Below are 21,023 nucleotides of genomic sequence, written 5' to 3'. Positions count from 1 at the left end.
AAGTTGTGTTGTGTCATTTAGCTTGAGCAAAGAATTTACGTATTTAGAGTATTTAGAGTTAGGAGGCTATTGATTGAAATCCCTAAAAGAAGTTTAATGTTATTGCCGTATCTGAAGGGGATTTCTTGGGAAAACTCAAGATGGTGGCCTCCTCTCAAGGTCAAAAGTCAACAAAACTTCGTTGGTGGTTGTAGACTTGCGGCATTTGTGTGAAACTTTGTTAAGATCACTCGAACAAAAGTTTTATTTGCCATATAATGTGGGAAATTGTGAAAATCACCAAATGTCACAGTTTGCCACAAACACCAGCCATGCCGTACTGAAGGTTCTGTAGCCATCCCATAATCATTTTTAAACTTCCTTTGAATATCCCCAACATGTACATTTTTTGAACAGTCTTTTTAGCCCCTTTAAAGATTTTGGCCCCATTAAATTTTTTGTCTGTTTTGTTTGCTGTGATGTCATCATTTATGGGAAGGGGTGGAGGTCATTCACTATGCCCAAAATGTTCATATTGCTAAAGTTCTGGTAAGTTTTTGAGTTTGTGTTGGGGTTAAAGTTTTTGCTCAAAGGTGAAGTAAGAAAGTAGAATAGTGAAAAAATTCTGGTCCTTACAGTCTGGGACTGCTGCGGGACAGAATATTAATAATACAAAAAAGAGACATTGTGGTAAATAAAATAGTCAAGTCGAGTTTCAATGACTGATGCTGAGCCAATCAGAGCAGAAAAAACCAACTTACCAATTGTTCCCACATGGAAGAAAAGGAGGGACGGCAGTGGCGGTTCTACCCTGAATTACTCCCCGGGCGAGGCCCTCCTCTAGCACCCCCCCCCCCCCCCATAGAGTCACTTTGTCCATTTATTGTAACTGAAAATACAGTTAGGAAATATTTAATAAACACAAACAATCTGAAATAAATATTATAAACTACAAATCACACTAATAATACACTAGAATAAATGTAACTGCAGCACTAAGAAGAGAAAACATTAACTAAAACCTAACCTTTGTGGCCTTCCTGATGCAAGCTTGTCAATAACGTCATCATATGAAATCTGCTCCCCCCCTGAATGATTGATACTAACAACAGCAGGTTAGTGAGTTGCTCCTGAGACATTGGTGATCTCAGGTATGACTTGATCAACTGGAGTTTTGAAAAGCTAACAGCAGCAGCAGCAGCAGCAGCAGCAGCAGCAGCAGCAGCAGCAGCAGCAGCAGCAGCAGCAGCAGCAGCAGCAGCAGCAGCAGCAGCAGCAGCAGCAGCAGCAGCAGCAGCAGCAGCAGCAGCAGCAGCAGCAGCAGCAGCAGCAGCAGCAGCAGCAGCAGCATGCTACCATCACAGCTTATTTAACATTATGAAGTACCGTATTTTCCGGACTATAAGTCGCACTTTTTTTCATAGTTTGGCAAGGGGTGCGACTTATACTCCGCAGCGACTTATATTAGAAATAAATCGAAATAAATACATTGTTAACCCTCCTGTTATGTTCATTTGTGAGGAACAGAGATGATGTTTCTGGGTCAATTTGATGTTTGAGGTATGTTAAGTGTTAAGAGTATGTTAAGTGACTCAGAGAATCAGCAAACTTTTTTTTACAGTAAGATCTTGAAGGCTAAGAACACAATATTCTATTTTCCAATGATTTCATAGATTCAGAAATGCAATAAAAGTGAAAACTGTTTCTACAAATACAGGATGAAAACAGAGTATTAGTTAGCCAATGATGCTTCATGAAAAGAATAAATAAATAAGTTTGAGAAAAAATTACTGTGAAATTATTAGATAAACAGTCTGCTATGATTGTGTCATATAAGGTTGTGAAAGTTAAAATGCGACTTATAGTCCAGTGCGACTTATCTGTGTTTTTTTCTACTTTATAATGCATTTTTGGGCTGGTGCGACTTATACTCCGGTGCGACTTATAGTCCGGAAAATACGGTAATATACAACAATAAAACACAACAAAAACTTTGTGTTACAGCAGAGCAGACAGACACACGAATCATAACTAATGTAACAAGTTAAGGCAGAGCAAACATTTAAGAATAAATATCTTAAAAATGACGTTATTTGCAATATTTGGGCCTACTTCAGTTTTGGTCATGATAGACCAAACAAGAGATTTTTCCTCTGCAACGTTGTTGTTGTTGTAGGGCAGGTAGCATTCGAATTTAGAAAACGTGCATCTAGCTATGCGATAATAACCTTTTCTTTGTCTCTTTTCTCCTCTTCTTCTCTTTTCTTTCTAAATTGGGCACCAGCTTTGACCTTTTTTCTCCATATTTCAGATGTTTTTGCATTTAGCATAAATGTCCTGACATAGGTATCAAGTCTGTCGACTAAACCAACTGTCATCTAAGTGAAGAATTTTTTTTTGTTTTCCCATTTTTTATTTGGGCATTTCACACAAAAATAACCAAAAAAGCATGATTTTTTTATACTTTTTTTATACCCGCAGCCCCCCCCCCCCCCCCCCCTCCCGTTCGTCAAACATTTCCAGCAGGAGCGCGTGCAGCTGCACCCAGGGGCGCCAATTCGCTACATGGCGGCGCAATTTTTATTTTTATTTTTTCATCAAGCACTGAGCCGCGGCCCGCGACCGTTGCCCCCCTGGAAGAAGATCCAGCCAGGTTTGCGCATGCGTTTTGTGCTCCGTGCTCACCTCAGCCTGCACCCTTCACCCCGCGCCCCCTCCCTTCTCCTTCTTCACCCCGCGCCCCCTCCCTTCTCCTTCTCACACACATTTGCGTCTACTTCTCAAAGACAGGAGGGAGCGCAGCTGCGGGGCGGGGGCGCCGCCAGGTTTCAGGCTGTTACAAACTCTGTGATATAAGTAAACCAATAGTGATGCATAAAGTATTTTACAAGAGCTGAGCCGCTGGCGCCGCCCCTCCGTCATTTTTCCGCCCCGGGCGATCGCCCGTATGGCCCGTGCCTAAAACCGCTACTGAGGGACGGGCTGGATGATGCAGCAGAGAATGAATCGATGCTGGTTGGGTTTGCCAGTACTGAATCTATGAATGACAGTTCTCTGAGTGGAGCTGAAATATTTTACGAAAACTTGTGTATCCTCTCATATCGGCCTTGATGCAGCGGTATGGCGGTAGACCCATGATGGTAAGATTGCAGGTTCGATTCCTGCCTTGCACGCCCATGAGTCGATGTGATCTTGGGCAAGACACTGCACCTCGCGTTGCCTCTGGTGGGAGGTTGGCGCCAGTGTTCGGCAGCGGAGCCGCCGCCAGTGTGTGACTGTAAAGCGCTTTGGGCCTTGTAGGTAGAAAAGCGCTATATACGTACACGCCATTTACCATGTCTGTTTGGTAACCATGGCAATCAGGGTTAAAAGCATCGATTTTGGCAAGATTAAGAGCTCCTAAATCAATGATCATATTTCAGATCAGTGTTAAATATGTTTCACAGCCTTCTCTGGCAAACTATGATCTTCAAGGAGCTCAGATTTTCTCTTTTCTCTTGTGGGAATACAAACTACTTGATTTTATTTTGAAGTTTAAACCTTCATGTTTTGTAGTTTTTTTGATCAGTTTTTATGATTTAATAGTTTTTAAAAAACAGCTTGCTAAACTTAAGTATTTTTGAGTGAAACCACATTTGTGCTTGCATACAGTTTGCTGGTGTCCTGCGCAGTGATTACACAACTGTGCGCCTGTGCAGCCCCAAATGTCCTCTCCAAGAGACTTTCCCAAATGTAAACTGCAGTGATCGGAATTGATCCCATCAGTTTGAGACTGAGCCCTGCTGGCTTCTTCCCCGCAGAGCAGGAGTGCTCAGTTCCAGCTGATCTGCCTGTCTCTCACTCTTTGCTCCCCCTCTTCTCATCCTTTTATCTTTGCTCTCTCCCCTTTTTTCATTGTCTTTCCTTCTATATACCTAAATTTGAAAGAGAAATAGTGAAGAAGAAGAGATTTTAATATTCACACTCCTTTCCCTACAGTAATGAAGAAGAAAAAAAAAACAGAAAATAATCCCTCAAACCAGAATTATTAATGATATCAAATCAGATTTTTTAACATGCGTCTTGATGGGAAGCTGCTCCTATCAATAACCTGCCTCCAGTGGTTTTTAGCAGAATAGCATTGTTTTGGTACCTCCTGGTTCACATCAAGTTTGGAAACTAAACGTTTGGGCTTTGGCATGTGTTTTCACACCGCTGTTGGAAAGCCATCACTGTTGATGGGGGACACGCCGCAGCCTGAGCACAGCACAAATTATGTAGAAAAAAGCTTGTTTAGAAAGGGAATTCAAGATTCTTGAACCTTTGTCAGAACTGCCCTTACGGGTGAATATGGGCTGTCTGAGGGCAAAAAAATGGGCAAAACTGTATGGGGCAGGCAGGTGGAATGCAGAAAATATCAAGGTCATAGACCACTCTGTGAACTGGTGGAGCAAAAAAGGTTCATGTGGATATTTTCTACAAGCATCGTGTAGGCGCCGGTGGTAGGGAACAGTTATCCAACACATAAGGGTAAGTGAAGGTAAAGTAGGTGGTATGCAGGCACGTGCTATGTACTGCAAAGGGGGCTGTTAGTGTTGTTCAAATGACTGTCTAAGTTGATGTGCCACGCCCGACACTCAAAACACGCAGCAGGATCTCAGATTGCGTCTGTACATTGACTTAGCATTGAGACTGGTTGCCCCTGATGCTCGTATTGCCTTGGGTATGACTGCAGATTAAGGCTTGACAGGCTTTGCTTCAGGTCAATCTTCCTTCCTTAACATCAGCAGGATGCTGCTGCCTCTCAATCAATTGTTTTTTGTTTACATCCCCCTAACTTTGCTTTTATATTTTGGCTGCACAAATTTTGAAGTCTTGAATTTAAATCAATTGCTGACTGATGGACAAACCCAACATTCCTGTCTGTAGAAAATAATCTGAATAGAACTGAGTAAAACCAGGATGAAAGTAGTCGGTTTGTACCTGAACATGTCCCCGAGTCCTTTCAGCATGCCCTTCTTTGGTTTTCCCTTTTCCTTCCCTCCTTCAGGCTTCTTCTTCTCTTTCCCTCCTTTGTCCTTGTCCTTTTTCTTCTCGTCTTTGGTGCGGTAAGTGCCGTTTACCAGAGGCTTTTCCATGCCGGACAATGGCGTCTGGTCTGCCACCGTAGACACGGAGTCTCTCCCAGACCTGGAACTCTCCTCCGTGTCCTCCTCCACTGCGGGGTCAAACAGAAAGAGTTCAGGACCCAAAACCCCCTTTGATGACAAAGTCAGTGCAGCGTTAAATGTCATTTTAGAACATTGCCAAAATAAATATATTATTACATTGTTTACATGTTAGGTCGGATTTCTGCTTTTTCATTTTGTTTTTTAATACACAGCAGGATTTTGTTTCATCTTATATAAGCTTTAAAAAAATGAACGATAATGGCTTTTTAAGACTAAGCTGTTTTGTTCCAAACTATCAGTCCAAAGTATAAATTTCTTATAATTTTTATTTTGGATTCATCCACTGGTGATCACTTCTAAAGTCTTCATTTGGATGCAGTGACTTTTTCTGTGTCAAGTCCTGATGCAGGGACAGAAAAGAAGGGAGTTTTCTGATGGTGCATCCTGTGAGGACGCCTCCTCTATCTGATGCCTTTGATATCCGGTGTAAAAGAGGTCACATCCCAATCATCAATATGCTATCGCCACAAGCAGCGATAAAATCAGCTGCCAGATATTGAGCATTAGTCAGAAAGCTGTCACTCTCATGCAGAAATATGAAAGGCACAGCAGAGTTTTAGTAGCTGACATGCCATCAGTGTCACTCGGCAGATTTATTATGGCTCTGTTAATGTCATTTGGCATCATTTTAGCAGCCCACAATGCAATATCGCTGCAGCCACTGATGGGTCATTTCACACGGCAGACGGGTTTCAGGTCGGGAGCAATTTTCTGACGGGAAACCTGCTGATGACAAGTTGATTCATGAAACCTGCGCTTTTGTAGTTTTCTCAGAGGGAGGAAGGTCTTTTTTGTGGAAAGTCTGATATCTTACACGTCTCCATGCCCTCATCGTCGTCTTCCACAGTGGCGGGCCGGTCATAGGATTTGTCGATGGCAGCTCTGAAGCTTTCGTTGCAACCGCGCCCCCTGATGATTCGGGGGCGGGGCCTGTGGAACGGGAGGTCCCCATTGAGCGTAACCTCTGCTACGGCTGTCTGAAGACTCTCTAGAGAGCTGGACTTCTTCAAGCCCAGCGATGGTCCAACATCTTTTGTGGAAGAACCTGATGGGGAACGATACATAGATTGGAACTGTAGGAGATTGAAAACTCAGCTGATCTGGAAAAGGTGTAAAAGAGGGAAAATTTGGAAAACCCTCATCAGAAAAAAATCTTTAGCTTCTTTAAGATTAATGTAAAAATTTGCCTCCAAGTTTAAAAACTTAAAAAATTAATTTTAGCTTTTTTATATTAAATGATTATAAATCTGTTTACTGAAAGTCTAAAGTTGTGTTTTAGACAACTGGACATCAGTAAAAAAACATGAGTAAACCTCTTTTTACACTACACATAAATCCTTCATTATTGCAGAGAATCTGTATATTAAACTGCATCTTTAGGTAAACTAAAGTTCATAAACATCACAGGCAGAAGGTGAAGGAAAAATAAAAACATACTCATAAAGGAAATACCTCTCTCAAAGAGCTAGTTTCAGTCTCAAATGTAACATTGAGCAGCTGCTACAAGGCAGTTTGAAGTGGAAGTTTTATGAATTTTATGGAGTAAACTGAATATACCACAAAGTATGCAGCACTTTACGTTTTACAATGTAATATAACTAATATTCAGTTTGAGTACTTCATTTGTGATTGGTGAAAATAATGAAGATAGTAGGTAACATCATCCAGGGTACGTCTATGCCCACGAAATATCAAAAAGAGTAAACAATCAAGGTGGGTTTTAGCAACTGAACTTTAAATCTATTTGATTTTACAGATAAATTAAGTCTCTTTTCTAGGCTTTAGAAAAAACATTCTTAAAACTGAATTTTTAAAAAAAGCTTAACAACATCCAAAATAAAATGATTTCCATCCCAAAAAATTACAAACTGAAAATTAGAAAAAGACATTTAAACCTGCAAAGTATTCTCAGCCTCTGATGTAACGATATACTATTCTCCACCCAGTTCAAATCAAGACCTTCAATCCTGTATGCATGCATCACCTTTAACTATTGAAAGGATAAATCTATGTTTGTTTTCTATAGCTAGGAGGCAAAATGATTTTTTGTTTTTTTCTTAGCTGCCTTTAGAGATTTATAATAAGAATTAATACAAATAATCCTATGAGGAAGATCCTGATAAAAATCCACTGGCCTGTTTGTAAGTTGTAATGCTGAGGCAAAACTATCCTGAGAATTACAGCACAGAGCTTTTTCCAAAGACATTTTTAGAAAACAAGACTCTTTCCAACACAAATAGTGACAGAGCAAAGTGACACAACTCGAAACAAGACACTTCCTGCCACTTCCAAACCATCAGCAGCCAAGTGTGACCTCAGAATCCCTGTGGGCAGCCAGAGCTCTGTGTTCTTTGGCCCTCGCACCTGGGATTTGCTCCAGACTCACCACAGTTCTAAAAGTGGACATTCAAAGATGTCGGTAGTTTAGTGACAGCAATGCGACCACAGCAAAGACGTGTACGTGAGAGTTACATGTGCAGTAATGTGCAGTATTTGTCTAAATACTGCATCATCATAACTAAAGGACCACTGGGAACGCTTTAACACTAGACAAAAAGAAGATCCAAGTGGGACATGAGGTGTAAAAGCGATTTTCCCTCAAACCAGATGGCAGTCTCACGCCAAATATCAGCATCGCTGGAAACACTTGCAGCATTTTGCCGACCAGTTCATCTCTCATAACACAATTGGGAAAGAAGTGCTGACCTAAGTAAGCAGAAAAAGGAAGAGGAAAGTGCTGCAACAGATACACAGGAATAAACACCTGCTCCAGCTGAACGCCAACAGTCTCCTAAGGGACAAAAAGCAATAAGGTCTGACATAAACAGACTGTAATCAAACCTGAATGCTGTTATCTAATCAACCGCGTGGATCCGTGTACGTATGCGTGTCATTCCTCCTGACTGATGGCAAATTTCGTTACAAGATGAGGCTGTAGATGGAAAAAACCATCAGCAAAACTGGAGGAACATGACAGCTTAATTAAACTACAGCATTTCCAACAGTTGTGCAGGTATAATTTCTGTGCTCCCCTATGGCACGTTTCACAACTCACACAGTGGGGATAATTGGAAAAAAGGTGGGTTTGGAGGTGAAGGAAGCCATAATCTCCTGGGACATGTCACTTCAGAGAAGGAAGTAGCAAAATACTGAAACTCAGACAAGGCTTTGCAGCACAACAACAGAGGACAAGAATAGAGGAACGAGTGAGAAAACGATCAACAAAATGCCTGGAGGTGAGTAGAGCTCACGAAGCTTTCATAACTTTAATGATGCATAACCAGTTAGTTATTGGTTGTCTGTAAACCCTTTTTGAGCAGGATAATTCTCATAAAATGAACTGCTACAATGTCAGACTACTTTAAAACATGAAGCCAGAGAAGACGTAGGAAAAAAAAGACAAAAAGAAGCAAACCGCTGTGAAAAATACAATTCATTCATTCATTCATTTTCATTTTCTGTACCGCTTTGTCCCTTTCGGGGTCACGGGGCTGCCGGAGCCTATCCCGGCTACTTGGGCGTAGGCAGGGGATGCCCTGGACAGGTCGCCAGTTTGTCGCAGGGTAGAACGTCCACAGTCACACACCCATTCACTCTCACACTCACACCTATGGACAATTTAGAGTTGCCAATTAACCTATGAAGCATGTTTTTGGACAGTGGGAGGAAGCCGGAGATCCCGGAAAAAACCCACGCATGCACGGGGAGAACATGCAAACTCCACACAGAAGGGTCCCCAATTGATGTATTTTTCAAGTCCCCCAGCCGGGACTTGTACCAGGGGCCTTCTTGCTGTGAGGCAAGAGCGCTAACCACTGCGCCACCGTGCAGCCCTTACAATTCAAATACAATTCACTTCCAGTAAATGAGGTCTTGGAGTTAGTAAGCGGTGTCCCATTCATTTTCCTCCACCTGTCTTTTCCCTTAACGTATCACAGAAAGAACTTTATTTGGGGGCTTCGCCTGCTGCCATTCAACACAGTCAAACTTCAGCGCCAATATTCCAGAAACAAAGCATTACTGTGGCTTTCACTGACAATCGGAAAACAAACAGGAAAACTTTTTCTTTTTTCTGCTGTGACACTAATGTGCCAAAGTGGGTTTTTGTTAAACAGCCACCTGGCTGCAAGAAAAGCAATTAGTAACTCTAATTGAAACGCCAGGCATTTGCTTTTCATGGCTTAGATGTGCTGAACTGCAAATAAGCAAGTCTGGGAACAATGTTTACACTCTGTGTCTGTCAGAAATGGAATTAAATCGCTGAAGGCACCATTTCAGATCTGGCAAACAGTCAGTCACATTGGCATGATCAAAGCATATTTAGGCCGAGTGGCACTGCAATTCATCTCTAGACAAAGTCTGTTTTTCTGATATGAGCTTTGACAGGCCTGTCGTAACAAATGAAAACAAATCTGAAGCCAGCTCCAACAAAAGGCGTCTAATAAAGAGCATTTTTCTACAAACCCTCAGAACACATTTCAAAGTTAAAAAAACAAAAGTTAAAAAACTGACTGAGGTTTTGGACCATATCTGTGGTATCAGCCATCTAACTTTGTTATATTCTTGTCTGCAGTGGAATATTTTTCTATTTTTGAACTCATCTCCAACTTTAATAGGAACCTTCAAGTGGCGTTTTTTTAAGCAATACAATGCATTGTTGTGCAACATTGATACTTACAGTGGGGCCCAAAAGCTTTTAGTCAGCCAATTCAAGTTTGTCCACTTAAAAAGATAATAGAGCCTGTAATGTATCATACATCATAGATATAACTGAACTATTTAAAAAAGAAACAGAAAATCACACTGATTTAAAAAAATAATAAAAACCCAAGACAGGACTTTGTGGAGACACGTCACTCTCCAATGAGACAGAGAGACTTTTCAAACTGAAGATAGAAAAAGAACACTTCTACAAACAGTGGGGCTGGGTTGATAAAATCAATTAATCGATCTGTATCAATCCAAGCTTATTAGATCAAAAATCAACCCCCATGACTGTTTTTTGTGTGTGATAATTTGCCTTTCTGAAAAGTTAAAGGCAATAGACAACTTGATTACCACCAAAAACAAGTCTTGTAATTTAATTTCCACAATCATTTTACAGAAGAACATTTAAAATGCTTCATTATTTTTTACTGTAAAACCAAAATAGGGAAACAATGGCTGAACTAATGAAACTAAGAACAGCTTTTCAGGAAGAAACAATACACCATGCATGAAAAAATTCAATACTAAAAAAGACAAAGCTCAAATGTTTAACAATGCCGAATAATTTTCATTCTGTCTAAATGAGCTGCATCTCCTTCTACAGACGATTGTCCTAAAATGTCAGAGCTTCTGTGCAAAGGCAGGCAAATGAAGTGACAAAATGTGTTGTTATAAATACTTTAAAGATATAAAATATACTAAAGGTTAATACAATTTTTGAAAATAAATAGTTCTTCTACAATTGGTAAGGCAGAAGCTCTCTGCTCTGCTCCATTCTGATGCATCCTGCAGACCAATAGATCCACGTTCCTCTTTGGTTTTCTCATCTGAGCTGGGTCTGCCTAAAAACTGAACAGCCGGATAGCTTCAATATTGCTCACCATTTTTGTTGCACCGCTTATGCTAGGTCTGGGGTTTAAGGGGCTGTAAGCTAGCAGGAGAGTGATGGATGGGAAGAGGGGTAGGGGTGCTCTGCACCTATGGTCCCATCCGATGCTTAGAGGCAATTTCTACTGAATTGCTGCCACTCTGTAGAAACGGTCCTAGAAAAAAAACGATTTTTTATTTTTATTTGGCCAAAATCAGCATAATCATAATTTATAGACCCTTGGGAATGCTTTTACAACAGCTCAAAAGATGATCAAAGTTGGTCCTTAAACCTCTCAAATACGCAGATTCTCAGCTCAGACTAGGGCTGCACGATATGAGGAAAACTCGCGATATGCGATATTGGTGATTAATATTGCGATAACGATATAAATTGCGGTATATAAACAAATTGCAAAAAAACCCAAAACATCATTTCCGTTTCACTGCAACAGTTTAAAAATTATACTCCAAATGACCCTTGTCGACGTAGGAGGCAAACATCAAACATAAAAGGGCTCATTTGATTGATCAAAAACGTAAACGGGTCCTTCTGATTGGTTAAATGCTTAAAGGGATTTATTTCATTTGTTCAATATTTCAAGCTGCCATGAGTTTGTTTTAGCACATTTAAGGTAACCATTTGTTGCGATTTTTGACATCTTTTGCGGTATGCATATTGCACAGCTTGATGTTGCGATAACGATAAATTTGCGACATATTGTGCAGGCCTAGCTCAGACTTTCTCTTTCAGCTTTTCTGTCATCAAAAGTAGATTTTAAAAGGTTTACTTCTTTTCTGGCTGCTATGTAAAAGTACAGCTGACTCATCTGTAGCTAACATTTGACAGAAACACCTTGTGTAACGTGTAACGTTCTCATCTTTTATGACATTTTCAGCATGACAGACGGTAGAAACAATATTCTCTCCCGCTCACGGCTGCTAACAATTAAAGTTTTAGTCCTTAGTGTGCAAGTTTGAGCTTTTTATTCTGTTTTACACTCTCTTCACAGCGACATCTTCATCTTTTTGCAAACTGTTACTGTATGTCCTCTTTCCTACACCCAAAAGCTCCAATCCTTTTATTCCCCAACAAACTTCGTCCTTGAGTTTGAACCGCTGATTTCAGAGGCAGCTCTTTTATTCAGTCCAACCAACAGTGAAAACACAAGAGCTGACAAAGACAGATGACTCGCTGTCAGCCAAGTGCCTTAACCAAGGACAGGGAGCTTTTCTCCTCTCCATCTCCTCGTGCGTGCACACGGAAAACAATTAGCGCTCCTACAGCAACCCAGCCAAAAAGGGGTAAAATCAAATCTGTAGTCACCCAGGTGCTTTCACAACTGTTGAGCGGCGACCTTAAACTGTGGCGCCGACTCCGAGGCTTCACTCTACACACCAGCAAATTTGTCTTGTCAAGAGCAAGGCGAACACTAAAAGCCTGAAGGCGCAACACAAATACATAAGGAGCGGGGCAGTGCCGGGAAACAAGCGACCTGCAGAAATTCTGTCTCCAGATTAAGATATGCAACTGTAGTCTGTGTGCGATCTCTGTGACGTGCTGATGCAAACTGAAAAAGGAACACAAACAGCTGCTTTTATTTCCCCAAGGTTTTTTTTTCCATAATTGAAATAATTCACATCTTTTTAAACTCATAAAATGAAAAATCTAGCAAGTCAAATTAATATCTGGAGTAAAAATCAGACATAATGAACCAAATGTTTCCTTTCGCTTGAAAGCTTACATTTACATTTATTCAAATGTTATCTCATGATGATTTTCTAGCATATTTCTTATACTTGAGATCAACACAGATTTGAAAATAAATGTTGTATGTGGATATAGTGCTTTACTACCTTCATAGAAGGCCCAAGGCGCTTTACAGTTACAGTCCCATTAACACATTGATGAATGTACACTGGCACCAACCTATATCCACAAGGAGCAATGTGGGAATGTCTTTCCCAAGGACACTCAGACTTTGGAACGCGCTTTTAGCATTCACACTGGATTGTCGCTACTTAAAACTAGCACATGTACTTACAGATGGAAGAAGTTTGCCCTGAAGTGTTGAAGTGGTTCAAATCTCGCAAATCTCTCTCCAGGCTTTTCCCAGCTCTATTCCAATGTATTAAAGACTCTGTCATAAAATTCCGCCCGGACACAAACCGCAATTAATAGTTTGTCCTTCATGATCAATTTTTAATTAGTTGGCACTTCTGTGAAGGGAAAGGGATGTCTTCAAACTACTTGTGGATTTTGTTTCTTTGAAACAAACTTTTGCCTCATCATCTGGACATCACTTAAAGCAGCTGGCTAAAGAGAGACCCATGCTTTCTTTTAAGCATTTTGAGACAGTGAACCATGCCTTTGTTCCCACTAGGCTGGATTATTGCAATTCATTATGTTTCTGTTAAGGTTAGTGCTTCTGGTATCACTAGACTCCAGTTGGTGCAAAATGCAGCTTCACGTCTTTTAACATCTTTTAATATTATCATATAGTCAAAGGGCAAAAAGGGCTCTTCTTTTATTCCACTGCATTGTAAGTAATTATGCAAATTGATCAATTGCATTGTAAATTATTCTATTTTATCAATTATATTTGTGCTTGTGTCTTGGTTGAAAATGTAACCTTTAAATCATTCTATGTACATCTTAACAGATTTTATCTGGTACTCTTATATTCTGTTGTCTTTCTGTTTACATAATTGTACAGCACTTCAGGTCTGCACAAACAATTTCAGTGCTCTTTAAATATAGCTGGTATCATTAATCTGGTAAATCAAACCTTTTTAACATTTCCTGTTTTCTGTGTGTGTAGGACATCCCACAATGCTGTTCTCTGGAGTCTCTAAGCTGCATACATGTATTTGTGCACTTTAAGACCAAGAATACATCAGTGACTTTGCTTCTCATCTGTTCTTGAGCTTCTTCCGAAGGTGGGATGATGCATAGCTTTTTGTGTACTTCAGTTCTGTAAAATGACAACTGTTGTATTTTAACAGTGAACTAAGAGGTCTAGGTTTGAGATCCGTTTTCATAGGACTGACATATTTCAAAGTTTATCCAATCGTTCTATTAAGAATCTTTTAGGGTAAGTTTTGGTACTCTGCAAATGTGCTTCATTAAGGGACAAAGCTGAGTCTACTGCAGGGAGGGAGAGTTTTTCATAGCTACATTTCAGAGCACAGGTCCTTACCTGATCCGGTTTCGGGACGAGGGGTGAGGTTAATCTCGTCGGCTACTGTTAAAGGAGAGGGGGGAGGAGAAACGAGGGAAGATACAAACATTTGCTGTTAAATGAGTGCTCATGACATTCCACATGCATCAACCAGGTAGCTCCACAAACATCAGAGAGGAGCTTCATCTCAATTAGAGGTGGACGCCATGCGGGACTGGCAGGCAGCGCTTTGAAGGGTTTGAAAAGAGAATTTCAAGATAGTAATCAGACCTGTTGAGATATCAACAAAGCAGAAAGGAGCAATCTGGTCAGGAAGATTAGATATGATTATAGAGAGTGAGCGGAGACAGTGAGGCAGGCAAAGCAATCAGCGAGCCTTGATGCCACTTTAAGGTGAATCAATGTAGAGAAGTTGTTGACTATGGCAAGAAATGAATCTGTCTTGTTGCCGAGAGGATAGAGGGAGGAATACATATATAAAGGAGGAGCCAAAACATGAGAACATGCAGGAGGACCTTGGCGCAGTTTAGGAAAACTGCAAACCATGTGCACTGACTCTGTCAAGGGATTATTACAGCAGATGGCATCTATTTTGTTGTAATTTCTGTTTTTCCTGAAGACGCGTTTTGGAATGGGAGCGCAGGTGGAGGTCCTGCTGCTGGCTGAAGCATCTATCTACACATCTGTAGATCTAAAACAATGTTTTTGTTCCACAACTGAAGTGGAAAATAAGGTAACACGTTCATAATAATGCAGCTTTGACTTCAAACCTGAAAAAAAATATGCTCAATTTGAAACTATTGAGTGGGACGAGTTTTGTGTAAGGGATGAGAATGGAAGGAAGTTTAACATGTGACCTATAGGGTGCAAATTTGAAGGCTGTACCTAGATCCATGCTTTTCGACTTGCGTGTTTTGATGATCTCTAGCTGGGCGGCGTCTCCAAACTGCTTGGTGCGTTTCTCAGACATACTTTGGCGCCCAAACCCTTCCCTCTGAAAAGCCCCGTCGGGTTGGTTTTCATCTGGACTCAAGGTCCTGAAACAAGTGAGTCAAAGATGAACAGCACAATGAAACCTCTGAAAAGAACTAACAAAGGGAAAAACATGCACAAAAAATATAAACTAAATAAGATGTCATAAATTTAACACTGTAATTGTATGTCTTTTATTGGTATGAATGTTGCATGAAATGGAGATTTGGTTCATTTGCTTATTTTAGCAAGAAAATGACTGCTGCAAAAACCTAGCAAAACACTTCACAGTGCATCTCAATCACCTGCTATGCCTCTACTCATTTGCTGTTCTTATACCATGGTCCAAGTGAATATTAGATTCTGATGGGCTGAAGGGTGTTTATTAAAAAAGTTCTGGTCACGAAGTTTAAATGTTCTATATAATTGTGCTGCCATCTTGCATCCGGAACAGCATAAACACAGGTGGACAGACGTTATTCCAGTCTGTCCTTTAAATGGCTCTATGATGATATGCTATTGCTTACCTTATTGTTCCATACAGAATAAATACATGTCTATAAATAATGTTATTATGGTTGTTATTAGGAAAGAACTTGTGGAGTTTGCTTCTTTAAAACAAACTTTAGCTTCATCATTTGGACCAAAACAAGCGGTAAGAGGTGAACTTTCTCTCTGACATGATGCTTTAGATTACTTCTCATGATGTTTAGCATATGTCCCACTGCAGCAGAATGAGGGCGGTGCAGATTCGGTGGACATTACCATATCACACCACGTATCAAATGGTCTTGTGTAAAAGTAAACCTAAAAAATAGTAAGTATTAATAATTTATTTAGTATTAATTTACTTTATAAGTGATCATGGTATAAGTGGTTTATTACCCTTCGAGGTGTCCATTATCAGAAATTAATCAACACAGAGGTGTGAACTCAATGTCCCTAACTTTGACCAAGACCTATCCTTTGACCTTCAACTTCAGAGAACTTGCAAAAAAAGAGGAAAATGAATAAAAACGTTTTGACGTTATAATTTTGGTTATATAATTTTCAATGTTTTATCATCTTGCCTTTTTCCACTACATCCAGAGTTTAGATGTTGTTTTAAAATTTCCTTCATGTTCCTGCTGCCTCTTCTAAAAACTGTAGGTTTAAGCTACTAGTTTTGAGTGCAGGAAACAAAGAAATATGTGGAGGAACTCCTTCAAATGTACCTGTCGTTGTGAGCAGGCAGCTCTTTGGCCCACACTGGCATCCCTTCAGCAGCAAAGCCCACGTCCTCGTGAGAGCTGGACGAGGAGTGGTCGGACAGGTGCGGCGGGAGGAGCGGCGGCCGGTCGTCCTCTATGATCACTGTGTCATCCTGCGGCATGTTGACGGTCGGCGAGAGCTGGTAGTTTCCTGGAGGACACAGCGTTTCTTAATCCTCTCATTCTTTTCAAACCAACACCATGTTACTTTCATCAAAGGTTCTCCTTCTTTAAAGTCCAGACGCTTCCGGCTCCATTCTCAGTCCAGCTGACCCAGGTTTATGCGATTTATTAAAAATTCTTCTCCTTCAGGAAGAACAAAGAAAGACTCCTCCTTTATCTCAAAGTTGGAGTCTGATGCAAAACTGAAGCTGGATAAGAAATCCATGAGAGGATTAAATATATAAACTGAATTCATAGCAGGAAATCAAATCATCAGAATAATGTGGTTTTTACCGCAGCATCTGTCTTCATACGTTTTAATCAAACAGTTGGCTCCTGTTTGATGCACCTTCCTTTCATCTGGTTTAATGTTTGACCCTGGCAATGATTTTCTAATTATTGAGCACACAATGAGAATAATTACGAAAAAGGAAATACCAGAAAAGTGAATGACCGACTTATTATTTCCCACTGCTACAAGGCACAAACAGCATTTTTGGCACAATCTCCAAATTTAATTTGAGGCTGCTTAATGGAGTGTGTAAGGGGAAAAAAGACTTGTAACTTTTGAAGCCAATGTCAAATTAAAAAGCAGGCCAAACGGCTCTTGGCTGATCAGTGGATATAGAAGAAGCCGTTTTTCAGCAGCCACAATAGTGTTCTGATGGCAAAGCACAACCATGAATTCAAGCTGCAGCCCTCAAAAGAAGATTAAAAAACTTATCTGAGCCAAGACCAAAACAATAATATAATAGTTTCCTTTCTTAGCCTCTAAAACGCAGAGTTTTTTTAAATGTAGTGCGTGACTTTGTCGTTAATCTGTTTGTTTTTTTATTTGAAAAGGTTTCGTCAAAACCAGCTTCGGTGCTTCATAAAGAGGCTGTGGAAGAAGCTTCTTTCTGGGATTAAAGCCCCCAGCCGGGCTCTTTCTTCTGACTGAACACAGAGGTGACCACAACGTCACCGGGGGCGCCGCTGTTTCCCGCCGGAAACAGCCAGGTGGATCACCTCATGGAAATGAGCTGAGTACAGACGACAAAGGAGAGACTGGAGAGAATCATTGTCAACTCAAAAGTCTGAAGGAGTTTGTGGTTTAAGACACTTTTCCAGAGAGCGTAAACTAACAAAATGACCTTTAACTCAATTCACTGAGGCCATTTATTTTATTTATTTATTTATTTTTTTAAACTTGTCCTGTCCAACAGCTAGGCAGGCAGATGAGAGCTGAGGGCCTCTTGTGTTGGACATATTTTACTTTAACAAGAGGGGTTATTAATCTTCAGACAAACCAAAGGTATGACTGAATAAACCCCTTTTGGAATTGAGGCCAAACTTTTTTCATTTCAACCATGATTGAAAATCTTTGGTGTTGGACCGGACGGAAAAGGAAAGGAGGGAAGAAGAGAGAGGGATGTTAGAGAGGGGGGGGGTGATAGTGAGAGGGGGGGTAAGACCATGAAGCAGCATAGAGCAGACAGGTTTACTGGTTGTTTATCATTACGGTACGGTTCAAATGTAGTACAAAAAGGGCGGGGCCTGTTCACACACACTCAAATATTATCAACACACCTGCTAGCTGCAAAAAATGTCCACATGTCAACATGCACACAAAACAGATAGTGTTCACGAACGCATACTTATGCCTTTAAACCAACTAGTGTGAAATCTTTCATTCATTCAATCATGCAAACTGTTAGTGCAAAGGTGAGCTAACGCCTGTGCTCAGGTGAGTGTTTATGTTCTTCTAAAATGGATGGTGGAACGTGAAAAGAAGGAGGAGGAGCGCCCAGCCACCCCCACACCCAGACCCCCGCTGCAACAGCAGCGGCAGCCGGAATCCCCCCAACGCCACACGGGAACAGGCAGGGAACAACTCCCCCCCGGGCGACCAAGACCGCCACCCAGGCCAGGGCCAGCAGGACCGCCGTGAGGCCCCCAGAGCCAGAGAGCAGGGAGGCACGGAGGGAAAGAGAGCGCCGCCCCAGCCCAGCCAGGAAAGCAGCCCCCCCGCCGCGCCGGAAGAGCCCAACGCAGAGCCCAACCGGAGAAGGACGCCCACAGCCCCAGACGAGCACCCCACCACCACCCAGGAGTTCCAGGCATCCCCCCGCCCCGACCCCAGGTACAAGCCAGGACCCCCCAAGGGAGACCCGCTCCGCACTCCAGCAAGCCACCCACCCGGCCCACGGCTGGTCCAGGGAGGAGCAAGGCAGGGGCCCGCCGCCCCCGCCCAGGAGGGGGGAACCCCGGGGAAAAAAGGGGGCCCACAAGGGGTGTTGTAAATATGGCCCGACCAGGCTCGGCCACTGTTGGAAGTTTGGCGGGGCCCAGCGCTCAGGGGCAAGGACCAGGACCCACCCCCCAGGGACATGAACACCCCCGGCTCAGGTGTAATGTGAACCCCCCCACCGTGCGGAGAGAGCACCGCCGGGCCCAGGAAGCCGGCACTGAGGCCATTTATTAAATCAATTCTTCCACTCTAATGCTTCCTATTTTTTTATATAAACAACAACAATAGACATTTAAAACCACCATATTACAAATACTTTAAAATGTTTCTCTATAGATTTCTATAACTCTAAATGTAAAAAAAAACCACACAAATTAAACGTAGGCCTGGGCAATGTGGCCAAACAATAAAATCTATGATTTTCTTACACGAAATTTGATTTCTGATCATATTCGATTTTTCTCATCTCCCTTCCTTTCTTTTCTGAAACAAAAATAACAGAATATACATTTTTATTTAAACATCTGGTTTGGAAGTTTGCCTGAATTTAAAGTGGATAATGAATACAAGCTGTAAAAATGCTTGTAAACCATTGCAAAAGGTGCTTTGTAAGCAGCCACTAACTAGAGTCTCTCGTAGAGAGCAGCACTTAGGAAGTCCTTGTTTCAGGGTTTGAAAGAAATGTGTCAAACTCCCACTTTTGGTGGTGACAGCCTTCAAACAGGTTTTGTAGGGTGAGCTTTGTTGTTCCAAGTCTGAAGTCACAAAACCGAACAGTTACTTAGAACTTTAGAAGCTAGTTATTTTTATATTTGTATCTGTTTGCTAGTTCACATTTTAACGTTTGCACGTTGTGAGAGACAGACGGGCTAACCTTTCTCCCAACAACAGATCCGAAAACAGCAGGATGGATGCTGGGAAAATAAAATCCAGATTTGATAAAAATCAACCTTCTTTAGCAGCAAATTCGATTGAATTGATCAAATTGATCACCCAGCCCCAATTTAATGCTTTTACAATTAATTTTCACCAATGGTACAGAAATACAACATTTTATTAAATGTGAAATGTGCAACTTTACCTGTATTGTATGTAGTTTGGCGAAAAAAAGAATATCAAAGTTTATGAGCAAATCTTAAGTCCCTTTATCTTTTATCTCTTCTTTTTGACACCTCAAACTTTTATTTTCCATCTTTGCTTTGTCTCTGTGACAGCTTTTGAGGTAGAAGCTGAGAGATAAGTAGCTAAAAGGCTCATTTGCAAAGGAAATGCATGGTTACTAATGCATAATTAAATTAAAATAATTCATTAGTCATAAAATGGAACATTTGCAGGGCATGCATAATATGTATGCCAATATGGGAGAAAATATTTGCCAAATATATGCGTTAGCCTGCAGCTGCAGGAGTGTGGCAGAGCCTCAACAATCTGAGGGGTTTTCAGTTTTGTTGGCGCTCTTACGACCACCCCACTCCTGCTGTGCACGGGTGGTTTTAACTGTGAATTAGAGAGTCTGGGCAATTCCCCCAGACCACACATTTTCCCATCCAACACGCTCAGGTGGATTCTGGGAACCGCCTAATACTAAAGCTCTAAAGCAGTCCGGTACAAAGCCCAGAGAACCCCATCAATGTCACAGTTTGAATCACTGCCGTACGATCAACTGCCAGCGACTGAGCAGAGAAGCAATAAATCTGTTGCTTGAAAAACAGGAGCAAAAATAAATAAAAAATGACCCCCCCCTTCTGTATTTTTTTTCAGGGCTCAAGGATGCCATGGTGGAGCCACAACACTGCCATGAGGATTAAGAGAACAGTCAACACCACCGCAGGATCACACAGCTAGGAGCAGTCAAGTTTAGGTTCCTATAGCAGAAATCATGACTGTAGGGAAGGTAAAGGCACAACAACAAATAAACAGAGATACACACACAGTGTGAATGACACAGGAGTTTACTTTCCCTCCTTTTCATTTCCCCTCCACTTGATCAATTTGCATAATTAGTGAGGAGGTTATTGCCAGGGGTGCTGGGCCTTGAAAGCTCTTGGCCTGAAGGGATAATTAAGGCTCTCTGTTATCCTTGGCATCTTCAGGGCGAACAGAAGCAGTGAGTGGTGGAGGAACGTGCACAGTCCAAGCTAAAAACGCAGGGTGCACCCTGAACAGGTCACCAGTCTGACACGGATCACACTCTACACACACACTACACACACACATTCACACCTAGGGACAACTTAGAATCACCAATTAACCGGTGCAGCGTTGTTCTGGACAGCAGGAGGAAACCGGGATCCCCAGAGAAAACCCACGCATAAACAAGGAAAACATGCAACAGCAGAAAGATCCCAGCTGGGATTTGAACCAGGACCGTCTCTCTGTGAGGCAGGTTTGTTTATTTTAACATTCAAAATTAAAGGTATATAAAAATAAAGTTGTTTTTTTTTATTTCTGTTTAAGATACAAT

At 41.4% G+C, this 21,023-nt stretch overlaps 1 protein-coding gene across 35 annotated transcripts in view; it reads right to left on the bottom strand.

The window, feature by feature from the left end:
• The window catches only part of pard3ab (par-3 family cell polarity regulator alpha, b), a 363,970-nt gene that overhangs the window by 101,500 nt on the left and 241,447 nt on the right, over positions 1 to 21,023 (bottom strand). For 28 of the 35 annotated variants that reach the window (XR_013650782.1, XM_078935589.1, XM_078935591.1 and 25 more), the window contains 5 exons: positions 16,132 to 16,318; positions 14,831 to 14,982; positions 13,964 to 14,008; positions 6,004 to 6,234; positions 4,942 to 5,176 (listed from right to left, as the gene is read on the bottom strand). Coding sequence is in view for 34 of the 35 variants with exons in the window: in XM_078935589.1 (XP_078791715.1) it covers positions 4,942 to 5,176; positions 6,004 to 6,234; positions 13,964 to 14,008; positions 14,831 to 14,982; positions 16,132 to 16,318 (850 nt within the window). In the remaining variant the exon portion in view is untranslated. The remainder of the gene's footprint in view (positions 1 to 4,941; positions 5,177 to 6,003; positions 6,235 to 13,963; positions 14,009 to 14,830; positions 14,983 to 16,131; positions 16,319 to 21,023) is intronic. The other 7 variants (XM_011485960.4, XM_078935600.1, XM_011485966.4 and 4 more) reach the window with 2 other exon arrangements.

Source organism: Oryzias latipes, chromosome 17 (assembly GCF_053564925.1).
Source record: "Oryzias latipes strain Hd-rR chromosome 17, Olatipes_Hd-rR_3.1".
In the NCBI taxonomy this organism is placed as follows: Eukaryota; Metazoa; Chordata; class Actinopteri; order Beloniformes; family Adrianichthyidae; genus Oryzias; species Oryzias latipes.
Note: the sequence above shows the minus strand (reverse complement) of the source record. Positions and strands in the feature narration are given on the sequence as shown.